Here is a 14,265-nt window from a genome sequence, read left to right as displayed (position 1 = left end):
ACAGAGCCATTCTCTTCTAGGCTATTTTGTTTTGGTTTGTTTTTTGTTTTTTCTTTTTTTTTTTTTTTAAATCCAAGTACTGGCCCCCTCCAGCTGGCAAGGTGAGCTGCAGGATAGCAGAGTCAAAGAGCTTTTCTAGAAATCACAGCTGAACATATAAAGCTGACTTATTGATGCAGGAGGGATTTGGTTCCACAATCTGCCTTCCTCTGAAAATGAATGCCACTTCTTGGTTTTGAGACTTCTTTTAATGAAGGTGGTGTTGAATAGAGGGAAAAATTGGTCAAATATGAGCAAATAATAGGCAAATATCTATAAAATACTAGTACAAAAAAACTTGTGGTTAAACCAGTTCTCTTTAAGAAGGCATCACTTCTTATAAGCACCCACCTGGAATATCCTACAGGATGCATAAAATATGTGTAAATTCTTGCAGACATTATTCTGCATCATCCTGATGTTGTGTTGAAATCCGTGTAAAGGGAACTTTTGCTTTTATTTGTTCATCCTAACTGTATATTTAATAAAGAAAAAAATCTGTTCATAATGAAGTGTTCAACAGTGTTAGACTGGCAAATGAATCTCATATTAAAGCTTTTAAGAAAGATAGCTTTAACTAGAATTATTTTATTATTATTATTATTATTATTATTATTATTATTATGTCCAAAGGCTTCAGTGTAGTCAGTAAAATGTGTCATTGTGGCTTGATTGCATCTGTTCCTTCAGTGTCAGTTAATGTCTGATGCAACCCATGGGAATGCATTTGTGAAAGAAAAGTAGTGCTTCATTTGTGGAATAAAGAAATAAATCATTTGAGATAAGTGATTTGAGCTGTTCATGTGAGCTGTAGAAAAGGTGTATTCTCCTGATAGACCAGGGGACAGATAATAATCAGTGCTTGTTCTGGCTTTGTGATCTTGGGTAACTCGTTCTGCAGGCATTATCAAAAGAATTCAGTTGTAGGATGCACTGGATGAGAACTGAACACTCTCCTCTCTTTCTTGCATACAGAATGAGTGTTACAAATTCATGGAATATCTTGATTTGGGAAGGTCCCTTTCTGCAGCACTCCTTTTCAGTGTCTCATTCCCCAGTCTCACCCTACATCCAGGGTTGCTCCATCCCAGGTGCAGAGTCTGGCACTTGTCTTTGTTAAACTTGATAAAGCTGGTGATTACCCAGCCCTCTGATTAGTCAAGGTCTCTCGGCAGGGCCTCTTGATGGTATGATTAGGCAATGTAATTTAAACAGATACTGAACCATTATTGAGAAACAGTCTTTATTTGTAAAACCAAGTAGTAGTAATGATGATGTTTTACTGATGCCCACTGATAACTTGCAATTGCTCGCTGGAAGGCAGAATCACAGAATAACAAGGTTGGAAGAGACCTCCATCTCTTCCAACATGGATTGAGTCCAGCCCATGTCCTAACACCTCAACTAGACTATGGCATCAAGTGCCATGTCCACCACCAGAGGTGGTGACTCTGCCACCTCCCTGGGTAGACCACTCCAGTACTTTATTATTCTTTCCATGAAAAAACTTTTTCCTAATATCCAACCTATACCTTCCTTGACGCAGAGAGACTGTGTCCTCTTGTTCTGTCAGTTGCTGCCTGGTGGAAGAGACCAACCCCCACCTGTCTACAACCTCCTTTCAGGAAGTTGTAGAGAGTGGTAAGGTCACTTTTGAGTCTCCTTTTCTCCAGGATTAACAATCCCAGTTCCCTCAATCATTCCTCATAGGGCTTGTGTTCCAAGCCCCTCACCAGCCTTGTTGCCCTCCTCTGGACATACTCAAGCGCCTCAACGTCTTTCCTAAACTGAGGGGCCCAGAACTGGACACAGTACTCAAGATGTGGCCTTACCAGTGCTGAGTACAGGGTAAGAATGACCTCCCTGCTCCTGCTGGCCACACTATTCCTAATACAGGCCAGGATGCCATTGGCCTTCTTGGCCACCAGGGCACACTGCTGGCTCACGTTCACTCAGCTGTGGACCAGTACCCCCAGGTCCATTTTCTGCCCAGACACTGTCCAGCCACACTGTCCCCAGCTTGTAATGTTGTTGGGGATTTTCGTGGCCAAAATGCAGAACTCAGCACTTAGACTTACTAAACTTCATCCTGTTGGACTCTGCCCATCCATCCAATTGATCCCAGTCTCTCTGCAGAGCCCTCCTTCCCATCAGATCGACACAAGCTCCCAGCTTAGTGTCCTCTGCAAATTTACTAATGAAAGACTCAATACCCTCATTCATGTTATCAATAAAAATATTGAACAGAAGTGGTCCCAGTACAGACCCCTGAGGGACACCACTGGTGACTGGCTGCCAGCTGGATGCAGCACCATTCACCACCACTCTCTGGGCCCGACCATCCAGCCAGTTCTTAACCCAGCAAAGAGTGCTCCTGTCCAAGCCATGGGCTACCAGCTTTTCCAGGAGTATGCTGTGGGAGATGGTGTCAATGGCCTTGCTGAAGTCCAAATAGACAGCATCCACAGCCTTTCCTGCATCTACCAGGCGGGTCACCTGGTCATAAAAGGAGATCAGGGTTTTGTTTGAGGAGCATTTCAATAACTTTTCATCGTCTATGAATAACTGGAACTTGGTATGTGAAAGCAGCTCAAAATGAATGGCTCATCATAACCAGTATGTTTCTGACTATTCCTGTTGGTGAATTGTTTGTAATACAGCTAGCATTGCAGCTGAGTGTCTGAATAGTCCTCTGTCACTGGAGGTTAAGTGACCGTATACTCTAGGTGAGCACCTGAGGTGTGCACAGTGCTGGAATTCATCACCAGAGCAGTTGTACGTCTGCACATGTGTATGGTTCTTCAGCATTAAGGAAAACTGTCATTCTACCTTCTTGTCCTAGGACCTGAGCCTTCTTGCTCTAGCTTTTATGCCTTCCACTCTTCACTCCATCTTTTTACAACTTGACTAGTCATTTGGTTTCACCTGTATTCAAGCTCCTATGCAGCATTTGACAATAGCTTTAGCTATTTGATATAATTTCTTTTCTGTGGCCTTAAGCATACCAAGTTACTGCTTGTTACAGCAATGTTCATCCCACAGTACAATGAAACGTGATGAACATGAGGGACAGAATTCAGCTGTATGACTGTGTTGCATGAGCTCCTATTTTTATTTCAAAATTGCACCTAAAATTGTTTTAGTCAATCTATCTGTTTAGCAGATGTATTTGCAAATGTGTTAAGACTAAAACTTTCATTTATGAGAGAAGAGAAATTATTATTCTGGCAAAGACACAATAACAGGTCAGTGCCATGAACTCACAGAATATTCTGAGTTGGAAGGGACCTGCAAGGATCATCGAGTCCAGCATTTTAAGTGGCCCGTACAGGGATTGAATGGACAACCTTGGTGTTATTAGCACTGTGCTTTATCAACTGAGCTAAATGCCTTATTTTGCCTTACAAAGGCAACAACCCCCCCCCCTTTATAATCTGGCCAGTGCATCTAAAGAAATATGTATAATTTTGCTTATGTTTTTTGACTTCTCCTGGACCTACAGTTTTTGTGACAGGAGACACTCTTATAATTGGTTTGTTATTCTGTATGCTGTTGCCTGCTTCTTCCTGCATCTCAGTGAAGATGTTCTCTGGAACTGCCTTCTCAGACACCAGTTTTTTGTGGTAGAGACTGCCTTGAATTTGGACCACCTAGTCAAAAGATACAGTAGAGAGGGAGAAAATCATGATCATACAAACTTTTTCCTTAGGAGAAAAAAACCTGGCTGTAGTAATTAAGTCTTAGTGATAATGGTGTTCAAGACATTTGGTTTGGCACTTGAAATGCATTTTAGGTGTGACTTTAAAGGAAAGGAGCAGTCAGAGGTGAAATGCCTCTATCCCTCTGGATCAGGGGGAAGTTGTAACAGGATAGTGTTTTCTGCTTATGTACCTAGTCTAGCATAGCCAATTTTTTTCTAGCAAGCTTTGGGAAATTTGTTAAGGTTTCCAGATGCTTCCTTTTTCAAAATCACTCCTTCCTAGTTTCTGTTGTTGGTTGTGTTCTGTTGGTATATATTTGCAATTTGCTTTTGTTTCTCTTTACCTCCGGCATGACAGGTTTAGGATTTTTCCCCTCTTCTCCTCTCCTGTCTGGTTTTGGTTTTTTTGTATGTTTTCTTACTTCCTTTTCTGTGGTTTACATAACTCTTGCCACTTCTCTTTTCTCTGCTCAGTATACCTTGCTAGGATGATTTCCTGTTGGCTTGCCTAAATCACACATGTCACTGCAGCCCTGGTTACTCCTTATGACAGTCTAATAAAACAAAAACAGCTTAGGCCAGGGTGCCCAGCGATGCCATTTCTGTCAGTACCTTCTGCCAGTGGTGGCTTCTGCAAAATAAGTGAGAAAAATGTAATAGCTGCAGTCTACACATGCACAATAGCACTGATCTTTGCTCAGTCACTTCTGTTTCTTTTCAGGAAGGTTTTGTTCAGACTAGTATTTTCCTTGTGTTAAAAGCCTGTCTTTCAGTTTGGGAAGACACCCAGAGTGGTTTCCTGATGATTGTTCTGTAGCCCATTTTCCAGGCTTTGTCAAAACTGGCAGCTGTTACAGACTCTTTAAAGGACTGTGAGACTTTGATAAGGTACTATTCAGCATGGCAAACAGCTGTGTAAATCTGCAAGAAGAGCTAAATGAGGGAAGCAATGAAAAATATTTATGCTAATGAGGTTTTCTGCACCAATTAAGTGCTTGGGAAGTGGTTGATGTGATATTTGTGACTCATCACAAATATCCAGCCTGAAATCACTTTTTCAAAAGCCTCTACATTTCCATCTGATTAAGTATCTGCTGGATATCTTTCCCCATTTTTGTATAAGTGGATTTCAGTCTTCTGTACATGAACATTCAAAAAATATTGTGAAGGCTTTCTCCTCAAGTTGTCTTCTGAAGGCAGAGAAGGAGCAGGAAGACTCCTTTATCGTTGACTGAAAAATTGCCAATGTGTATTACTGTAACCTCTGCGCTTAACTAGGACTATTATATTTACATTTTTCAAATGCTGGCAAGTCTTTTTACAAGAAGATGTACCAATATAAGGTGAAATACTACTTCTGGGATGTTCTTCCAGTTTCCAACTGAAGACCTTAGTCTGAAACCATTTTCTTAGATTTGACCAATCATCATAATGCTTTTTTTCAAAACCTTTTAAATCCTGCTTTACAAACTATAGCTCCTCGGTTTTTTTTGCCAGGGGAAACAAAGGAACTTCTGTAGCTTCAAGAAGACAGTGTTGCAGAAGAGTGTGTAAAGGCGATTATTCTTGCTCTTTTTGTTAGCTGAATGGAGTGAACTAGGTAGTGATAGTCAACTGCAGTATGTGAACAAGGACTTGTTGTAATCCCCCTCGCACTTGAGGGGCTTGGTGCTAGCAAACCAGGAGGAAAATGGCCTGGTAGTAATAGAAAATTCTGCAGTGTTTGTTTACTTGGGGATTAATCAAGCTTGCATGTCCTCGGAAAGCCGAAGTACTGATTGCACTATTGGGAATGTATATTTATATTCCTGGATGTATCTGAAGGGCCTTGTCATGTTTTCAGGATGATAAAGGATTTTAAGTGCCCATCTGCAGTGCTTTGCTAAAAAGAATAATTTTGGTAATCAGGCCCTGTGCAGTTGATTGGAATACATTCTTTTTGTAAACTACAAGGCAATTCTGAAAGGAGTATACATCTGAGCAAATTGTGATTCATCTGAGAGCTTGAATTTTTTTTCCAGTCAGCTAGGTTGAGAGAGCTAGAGGAAATGTTTCTTGAAGAAGTCAACCCTTTCTGTTATTAATTGCATCATTCTACCAATCTACAGGGGAGAAACCTTCACTGTGATGGTAGTGCTGTAGACATGATTTGTCATACATAGCAATGCAGCATTTGGAAGCATCTCAGTTGATGCTGCAGTTAGATGCATGGTTTCTCAAGCTTAGCCTCCCTTTGTGCTAATGTGTTACATGGACTTTAAATTCTGTAGTGAGATTGCCATGCAATCAAACAGGAGAAGGCAGAGATGGCTTCTTTTCCAAGTTCTGTAACAACCTGCTTTTTGTCACTGTCTGGAGTCGGCAGCTAGTGCCACTTTCTTCAGAGATCTCCTGTTCAGTATTGTGGGGACTTGAAGTAACTAAAAGCCCTTGCATTAAACTGGGAACTTGAAGGAAAAAATTGTATTATAACTAGTAATATTCACTGCATTCTTACAGAAGCTGAATCCTGTAAGAAAACCTGGATATTATTTTATCATAATACCATAGTTAACCTTCCTCGTGTTCTTCACTGTGTGATGGAATGCTGTATTGTGTTTCCCCTTCCCCAATAATAAAGTTTTCAAATTTGAAATAAAGATTTCTTATCTATAAAGTGGAGGTTTTATGCAGGCAAGAAAAATTTGCTGCAAAATTCAGGTTGAGTTGTGCTGCAGATACATCCTACCACGTGTGTGCAGTTTTGTATCAGTGCCACATAGAACTATTATTGCAGATTTACTCATGTGGTTTGCTTACGAATTTCAAACATTTTTTTTTTTGTGTTAATACTGTTTTTTCTTTGTTTCAGTGTGCAAGGACCCACCCTACAAAGTTGAAGAATCTGGATATGCTGGTTTCATTTTACCAATTGAGGTTTACTTCAAAAACAAGGTATGGAATCTCATGTTTTTCATTAGAAAAAAAAAAACAAACATTGGGAAGTTAGGGGGTTTTTTTAAATTTTGAAGTTTAGTTTGTAAACTTGGTTAAGAATTAGATTTAAAGCTATCTTTATCAGTGTTGTTCCTCAACCCAAGATTACTGTAATATTTAGAAATGTGTAATTGTATTTCACAGAATCACAGAGTGAGTCAGGTTGGAAGGGATCACAGGGAGTCATCTGGTCTAACCTCCTTGCACAGGCAGGGTTATCCCAGAGCACATTGCACAGGACTGTGTCCAGACAGTTCTTGAGTATCCCCAATGAGGCAGACTCTACAGCCTCTCTGGGCAACCTGTTCTAGTGCTCTGTCACTGCACAGTAAAGAAGTTCTTCCTCATGTTCACGTGGAGCTTTCTGTGCATCAGTTTCTGCCCAGTGAGTCTTGTGCTATTGCTCAGTACCACTGAGAAGTGTCTGGATCCATCCACTGATGCCCCCATTCAGATACTTGTAAGCAGTAAGGTCCCTCACAGTTGTCTCTTCTCAAGGCTGAACAGGCCCAATTCTCTCAGCCTTTCATCCTAAAAGAGATTCCCTCAATTTTTGTCGCTCTCTGCTGGGCCTGCTCCAGCAGCTCCAAGTCTCTCTGGTCCTGAGGAGCCCAGAACTGGACACAGCACTGCAGATGTGCATCACCAGGGCTGAGTACAGGGGCAGCATCACCTCCCTTGTCCTGCTGTCGATGCTCTTCCTAATGCACCCCAGGACACCACTGGCCTTCTTGGCCACCAGGACACACTGCTGGCTCATGGACAGCTTGCTGTCCACCAGGACCCCCAGGTCCTTCTCCACAGAGTTGGTTCCCAGCAGATCAGCCCAAGCCTGTGCTGGCGCCTGGGGTTGTTCCTCCCCCAGTGCAGGACCCTGCATTTGCCTTTGTTGAATTTCAGACAGTTCCTCTCTGCCCAGCTCTCTACCCTGTCGAGGCCCTTCTGAAGGGCTGCACGGCCCTCTGGGGTATTGGCCCCTGCTCCCAGCTCTGTGTCATCACTGAACTTGCTGAGGAGGCATCTGCCCCTTCGCCCCAGTCACTGATGGAGAAGTTAAACAATATTGCACCCAGTATTGACTCTTGGTGGACAGTATTTAGTAGATAACTCTGTGAAATTAAAATTGCCTTACTAAAAAAGAGAAGTGTAATATACTATTCAGAAGAATTACTAGCCCTGCTAAAAAGTGGACAGACTTTAAACAATGCTTAAAGAAGTTTAAGAGCCACTTATACTTGAGGAAAGGACACCAGTCTTGATTATGTTGATTACTTAATGAACTCGTTCTGTTTTAGTATTACAAATCTTTATAATTGGTTCTGGTTTTGATCTTTCAAAACAATCTTTTTTTAAATCTTGCATCCTTGGTCTGTTAAAAAGCATTCTTTTAGACTGTATGTGAGTACTCATTATGTTCAACATTACCAGGCTCAAACCAAACCCAGTGCCATTCTACAAAACTTATGTTGTTGTGATACCTCACATTCTAAGTAATTGTTGCTGCACTTACTGTGAGTCTCTCAAATAGCAAATGCAGAGGTTTTCTTTAATTGTACATAACATGGTCTGCATTACTAATAACTAGTTCAGATAAAAAGAACGGGATTTGTGTGAAATTAAAGAGCAAAATCTTGCAAAGTTTAGTGTATACTACCTTAATATCCAAAGTTATTTAGATTCCCTTTATATGTCATGTGCCTTGGTGGAGCTGTTACGATACCTAACGGGATTCAAAGATATCTGTGTGTTTATTTTATATTAGCAATATGTAGTTTGAAATTATTATTTTAATGAAGTCAACATTATATCTTTAATGTGTTGAATGCTTGGTGAAAGACTAAAACAGAAAGAAAATAGAAATGCATAGTAAAAGACTTTTTTCTGGAACCCTGATCACTTAAAATTTCTTTTGGGATTAGCTGTGTGTGCCTTCAAGTATGTATTCCAGTATTCTTTTATCTTTCACAGAAAGCCCTGTTAAGGTGTGAGGTGTGGATAATTCTGCTCAGGCACTTTGGAAGTTGTAGGTTTTGAGCAGGTAATTCTGACATGTTCCCTGTATCAATCTGTGAAGAGCAGATCTTCAGATTTACCCTGTTTGCTGTTGGAAATGAAACAGAACTGCCTCAGTGAGTTGATTGGATTTTTGGTATGCTTTTTAGCTCTGTTTCTATTAGGGAAGCTGTTTTGATTCATTCAGGAAATCTAATGAAAAGCAGCCCAGTCTCTTCAACTCATCTGTTAAATGTTCATCCCACGGACAAAGCAGAAGACAGGGAGTGAATCATTGAGCATCTGTACAGAAAGCTTCCTGCCCAACATTTCTTTTAGCTTTCCACTCAGACTTGTGGCTTCTTTTTCTTACTGTGGAGACTGCAAGTCTCAGGTGTTCCCCAGCTGAAGTTGTGGCTTAGACTGAGATCAAGAGGGCAGCAGTGATTATGGCTCTCCTTACCCTCATGCAACACATGGGATTAGGAAGTTTGCAAACATCCCTCACCCCTTTTTGGTGTCATGGAATACAACAATACAAGCAGTTGGACTGTGAGTCAGTTAGTCCCTCACACAGCTGCAGCAGCATGCCCTTCCCTGGGGTGGGTGCAATACAAAGGAGGAGTGGGACAAAAATTGAACTGGCAAATTACTACTTTCTTCTGGCTCAGCTGCTCTTTCCCTCCCACAAGGCAGTTCACAGGTATTCCAATACAGAAAAAGAGGAGATAGAAGGAGGAAGAGGAGACATACCATTATAATTTATTAAAGTAGAGTGCTGTTCAGTTTCTGATTCAGAAAATACCTTCATGGATAGAGAAAGGAGGGGTACAGGAAACTGCCTGGAGCACAGAGGATTAAAGGATTTATGTTCCCAGAACTAAACTGAAATTGGTAGAAAATTTAATACATATTTCACCATGATAGAAAAATATTCCGAGCTTTAAAGAGTTACAGAAATTGCAGTCAACCCCTGCTCCCAAATTCAGCAACAGCAGGCTGTAGTTTGTCATTGAGATGAAGTCCTTAAAAATGCTTTTAGGTCAAAGACTTCTACTCTGGAAAAATGCAGTCCGTATAGAATAAGGCTCATAAACTGCAGCCTATTCTGTCTTCCCTGTTCTGAAATAATGGCAATGCAGTGGTACTGGAAGTCTTTTGTGTAGTAAGTCTGCTTTTTAGTCGCTGGTTGTGTTCATCTGACTTTCCACAAAATTGTTTGAAGACTACCATTTATGAATTATTGCAACTTGGCTTTTATGGCAAAGCTGCTGGTACCAGCTTGTTGCCTATAGCAACACTGCAGTTTTCTAAGCAGACCAAGGAATAAATGACTTCAATTTTTTTTTGTATGAAATCATGTTAATATTTCTAGCAACAAGAAATGTCATCCATGCTTGCCTTTGAAAATTATCTGTAATTTCTATGAACTATGACAGAACTATGAAAATAGTCCATGTAGGGAAACTGCTTTCTTTTGTCTTCAGAAACAGACAATGGCAAGACCTTTAGTTCAGGTCTCCTTTTGTTGTTTCTGCTCCATGTCTAGAGATGGGACAGATCAGGATGTCCCTTGGCTGTGTTTGAAGCCTCTGATTTAACTTTTAGAATAACTCAGATTTGTATGCTTTCTGTTCTTCCCATACTTGGATTCCTGAATCAAAATTCAACGTGGTTAATGTGAATTTTTTAAGCATCTGTCACTGAACAGAGCATGTATTCTGATTATATGCAGTGTTGGATATGTGCTAGGATTCTGCTGTATTTCTTCCTACTCTTCCCTCATGGTTCCCTTTTTCCTGAAACTTTTTTTCAAGTTGCCATTTTATTTATGTTCTTTTCTAAGGCTTGATTTTGTGACTTCCATTGCACATCAGGACCTTTGGAGGAAGGGCCGCTTAATAGCATCTTAAAAAAGCACTTCATGCACGTACAGCTTCTAGAAGGATTGTGTAAATGTGTAACACAAAATGTGCACAGCTTGTAATACCAGATAGAAGATACTGAAGTCTGTCTGATGCCACCAGTGTCCTTCTCCAGCTGAGGCTTTCTCAGGGCACTAGAGCACTGGTGATTTCTCCCAAGATAAATTTGCCTTTTCTGTTTTTTCTCTTTCCATATTGGTACAGGGAACATTCAATTTCATTTTTTCACTGCAGTGGCAGAGAATTTTAATTGCTTGAAAGTTCTGGTGGAACACTTGAAATCTATCTGAAGGCAATGAAGTTTCTTTAAGAAATGAGCAGACCCCATAAATAAGAGATCAAATATAGTTGGCTGCAGCAGATTCATACTTCCCCCTTTCTATAACTTGTGAAGAAAACAATAGTTTGGCTTCAGTGGAGACATTTGTGTTCAAAACTTACTGCACTGTCTTCAGTACTCTCTAGTCACAGAAATGTGATTGTGTTTTTTACTGAGTTACCTTGTCTCAGCTGAATCATGATACTTGCCTATACGCCTGTCTGTAGCCTGGGCCAAACATGACTTAGCAGTGTCAATTAAGCCTTGTCAGGATTTCATGAAATTCATGCATTTTACCTTGTGTTATCAAGGGCTGATAGGAGCTTCTGTGATTCTCTAAATTACTGTAGCTCAACTGACGCTTGATTAATTCCATATGTGTCTGAGAACACAGAGAATGGTTAAAAATTATGTAATTTTAATTGACAGTGTTTATGTAGCCTTTGTTTTCAACTTAGTTAGTTTTGGTGCTAGATGTTTCTATCTGGTTATTTTCAACCCTCAGGAAGAACCTAAGAAAGTTCGGTTTGACTATGACTTATTCCTGCACCTTGAAGGCCACCCACCAGTAAATCACCTCCGCTGTGAAAAGCTCACATTCAACAACCCAACAGAGGAATTCAGAAGAAAGCTGCTGAAGGCAGGAGGGGTGAGTCTTGCACCCATGTCAAAAGCCATCACAATAAAGATGTTGCTGCTTGTTGCTGGTGCATGATTACTATATGAGAAAGATTGACCTAACTGTGAAACTGCTTAAGTAAAGTGTTTTTGTGATTAACTTCATACAGGAGCTTGGTGTGTGTCTTTAAGTGGAATGGGTGAACAAATTATCATGTGCCTTCCTTAAATACATGATCCTGTGATGGAAGTAATGAGAAAATAAAGTGTCTTTCATTGAAAGAGAAATAGTTCTATATTAAGCAGAATAAATTCAATAGTTACAAAGGTAGAACAAGTCAAAACTTTTAACTATAGACAAACCTGCCTAAATTTGTGTAGTATGTTACACAGTCTGAATCAGAAAAATGTACCAACTTCTTTATGTGTTGCCAGAATTAAGTGATGTGAAAAAGCCAAAGGGAAGTTTTCCCATTTGGAGGGATGAGGGGGCCCAAAAGGCCAAACCTTTAGGTTTATGCTTTCTCTGTTAGTGGAAACTGTTCTGCTGTGTTTCACACAATGACAGCATAATTCATTCTGCCAGGGACTGTCGGAGGCTCAGCCATGGGGTCTGCTCAGGACTTCACCCCTCCTTGCCAGGGTGTGAAACTCTCCCTGGATTTGGCTCCACTGCTGGGCCGTCTTCATGGGCCTGAGCCTCTCCTGTGTCAGGTTGGGCTGCTGCCTCTTGCCCTCCTTCCGCACACCACTGTGAAGAGCCTATGCCTTCTGCATTCCCTCCGATCAGTGCCATGCTGATGGGAGGGAATGGAGAAGCTGTTGGATGCCCCTGAAGCCATCCCTCCTTTGACCTGAGCCAGCCCTAGTCCTGTAGCCACTTCTTGCAGCATGAAGTCTCCAGCCCCACAGTCTCAGTAACCTCCTCTCGCCTCCCACCATTTTGTTGTCGGTGTTTGTGTTAGAGATCCAAACTGTAGGCAGTATGTAGATAGAGTCTGACAAAAAGCCAAGCAGAGGGTACAGTTCCGACCCTCCCCTGGCTCCCAGGGCTGTGACCACCTCACAAGAATAGCCATTGATAGCCGTTGTTGCTGCCTGGGCCCTGACTCAGCTCACAGCCCTCCCATGCCCAGGGCATGCTCCAGAGCTGTTTTCCAGCCCTAGCATCGTGGCTGCAGGGCTCTGCCTTGCTGGGGCAGTACTTGGTATTTGGCATTTGTCCTCATTGTATTTCATGAGGCTGCTGCTAATCCATTCTTCCAGATGTCTGGGTCCCTCATCCAAGCCCTGCTTGCTCTGAAGTGTCAGGTTCTTCACTCCACAGTTGATTGTTTTCTGCAGACCTCATGAGTGTGTTTTGCCTGCTTTACCAAGTCACTGATAGAGATGTTAAGAAAGCCTTCATGCTGTGAAATTACAAGTGTTAGTGCCAGTGCCTATCTTTATTTTGAAACAGTCATCATAAAAGTGGGTAACCCTTTTTGGTATCTTTAGACAATAGTAGGTTCTGGGCTGAAGATAAGAGGGAGCTAGTGTGAGAATCTTCAGTCTGCTGAAGCGAATCTTTGAAAACAAAGCAAAACTAAGTAGCATGTATAGTCTGAAAGACCCTATTGCCCATCTATAGAAGAGAACTGTTAAAAATCAAAATAGAAGTATCAGCAGTGTTTTGTGTTTGCATTTATTAGGAGCGAGAGGGTATCCATGTCTCAACAATGTATTGACTTTTTAGTGTGTTTGCAAATAAAACATTGAGATTGTATTCTGGAAAACTTTGTGAGCCACTGCTTTGATATTTGTTAACAAGAGACTGGATAAGATTAGTAAGCTTTAGCCACAAGTGTAATAAATCTAAATAATGCCAGCAGGGACTTTGGGGCTGGGGAGTAATGGTTTAAGAGGTTAGAATCGGAAGCTTCCTTTTTATTGCTACTTTTCTGTTCCTTTTAATTTTAGTTATCTTGAGTTTACAAAAGCAAAAATGTTGCCTAAGTGGGAACAATAAAATGTGGCATGTTTTGATCAAATTCTTTCCCTGAATATATCAGTGTGGTCATTCTTAAAATGCATTGCATCATTGCTTTTTGTCTTCTGAATGCTTCAGACTGCATGGTTTTTTCTTTTTCTCCATTTCCCTAATTTCTGTCCAAGAAATTATTACCTTTTCCCGAAGTTATTGGTGTTTTTTGCATCCCTCTGTGGACTTTGTGACCTGGGAGTTTATCTGATCAGCTTGACAGAAATAATGTAATAGCATTCTATCTGTCTTGTCCCTAAAAGTTTCTGTGAAGGGCTTACGTCTCCTGGTGCTGAGAAGCCGATTTATGAAATGGTGGACACACGCTTTTCTTTGACTCCTGTAGAAACCCTGAAAAGCTGACTTTCCCTTCCAAGTGTGTGAATTCAGTCTGTTGTCTGTTCTATACAGAGCATTAACTTACTTGTAACTTCCATTCTTTAGGCCAAGAAAAACATTTACAGGATAATAAAGTACGAGATGGTGTTTGCACTTAAAAATAAGTCAAAACAATCAATACTTCTAGTTTATGGCTATCTTCAAGAAAAAATAACAGTAACAAGTAACAAGAATTTTGATAGGCAAGGAATCTGGCAAAATGAAGCTCATGTCCTTCAAAATGAATGAGATACTATATTAATGTAAAGCACTGAGTAGTAGCATTGAGTGGTGGGCT

At 40.8% G+C, this 14,265-nt stretch overlaps 1 protein-coding gene across 1 annotated transcript in view; it reads left to right on the top strand.

The window, feature by feature from the left end:
• The window catches only part of MLLT3 (MLLT3 super elongation complex subunit), a 124,178-nt gene that overhangs the window by 53,893 nt on the left and 56,020 nt on the right, over positions 1 to 14,265 (top strand). Inside the window, exons 3-4 of the mRNA XM_069001878.1 lie at positions 6,591 to 6,673; positions 11,457 to 11,600. Coding sequence (XP_068857979.1) covers positions 6,591 to 6,673; positions 11,457 to 11,600 — 227 coding nt within the window. The remainder of the gene's footprint in view (positions 1 to 6,590; positions 6,674 to 11,456; positions 11,601 to 14,265) is intronic.

This window comes from Aphelocoma coerulescens (genome assembly GCF_041296385.1).
Source record: "Aphelocoma coerulescens isolate FSJ_1873_10779 chromosome Z unlocalized genomic scaffold, UR_Acoe_1.0 ChrZ, whole genome shotgun sequence".
In the NCBI taxonomy this organism is placed as follows: domain Eukaryota; kingdom Metazoa; phylum Chordata; class Aves; order Passeriformes; family Corvidae; genus Aphelocoma; species Aphelocoma coerulescens.
This window is presented reverse-complemented; position numbering and strand designations above follow the sequence as displayed.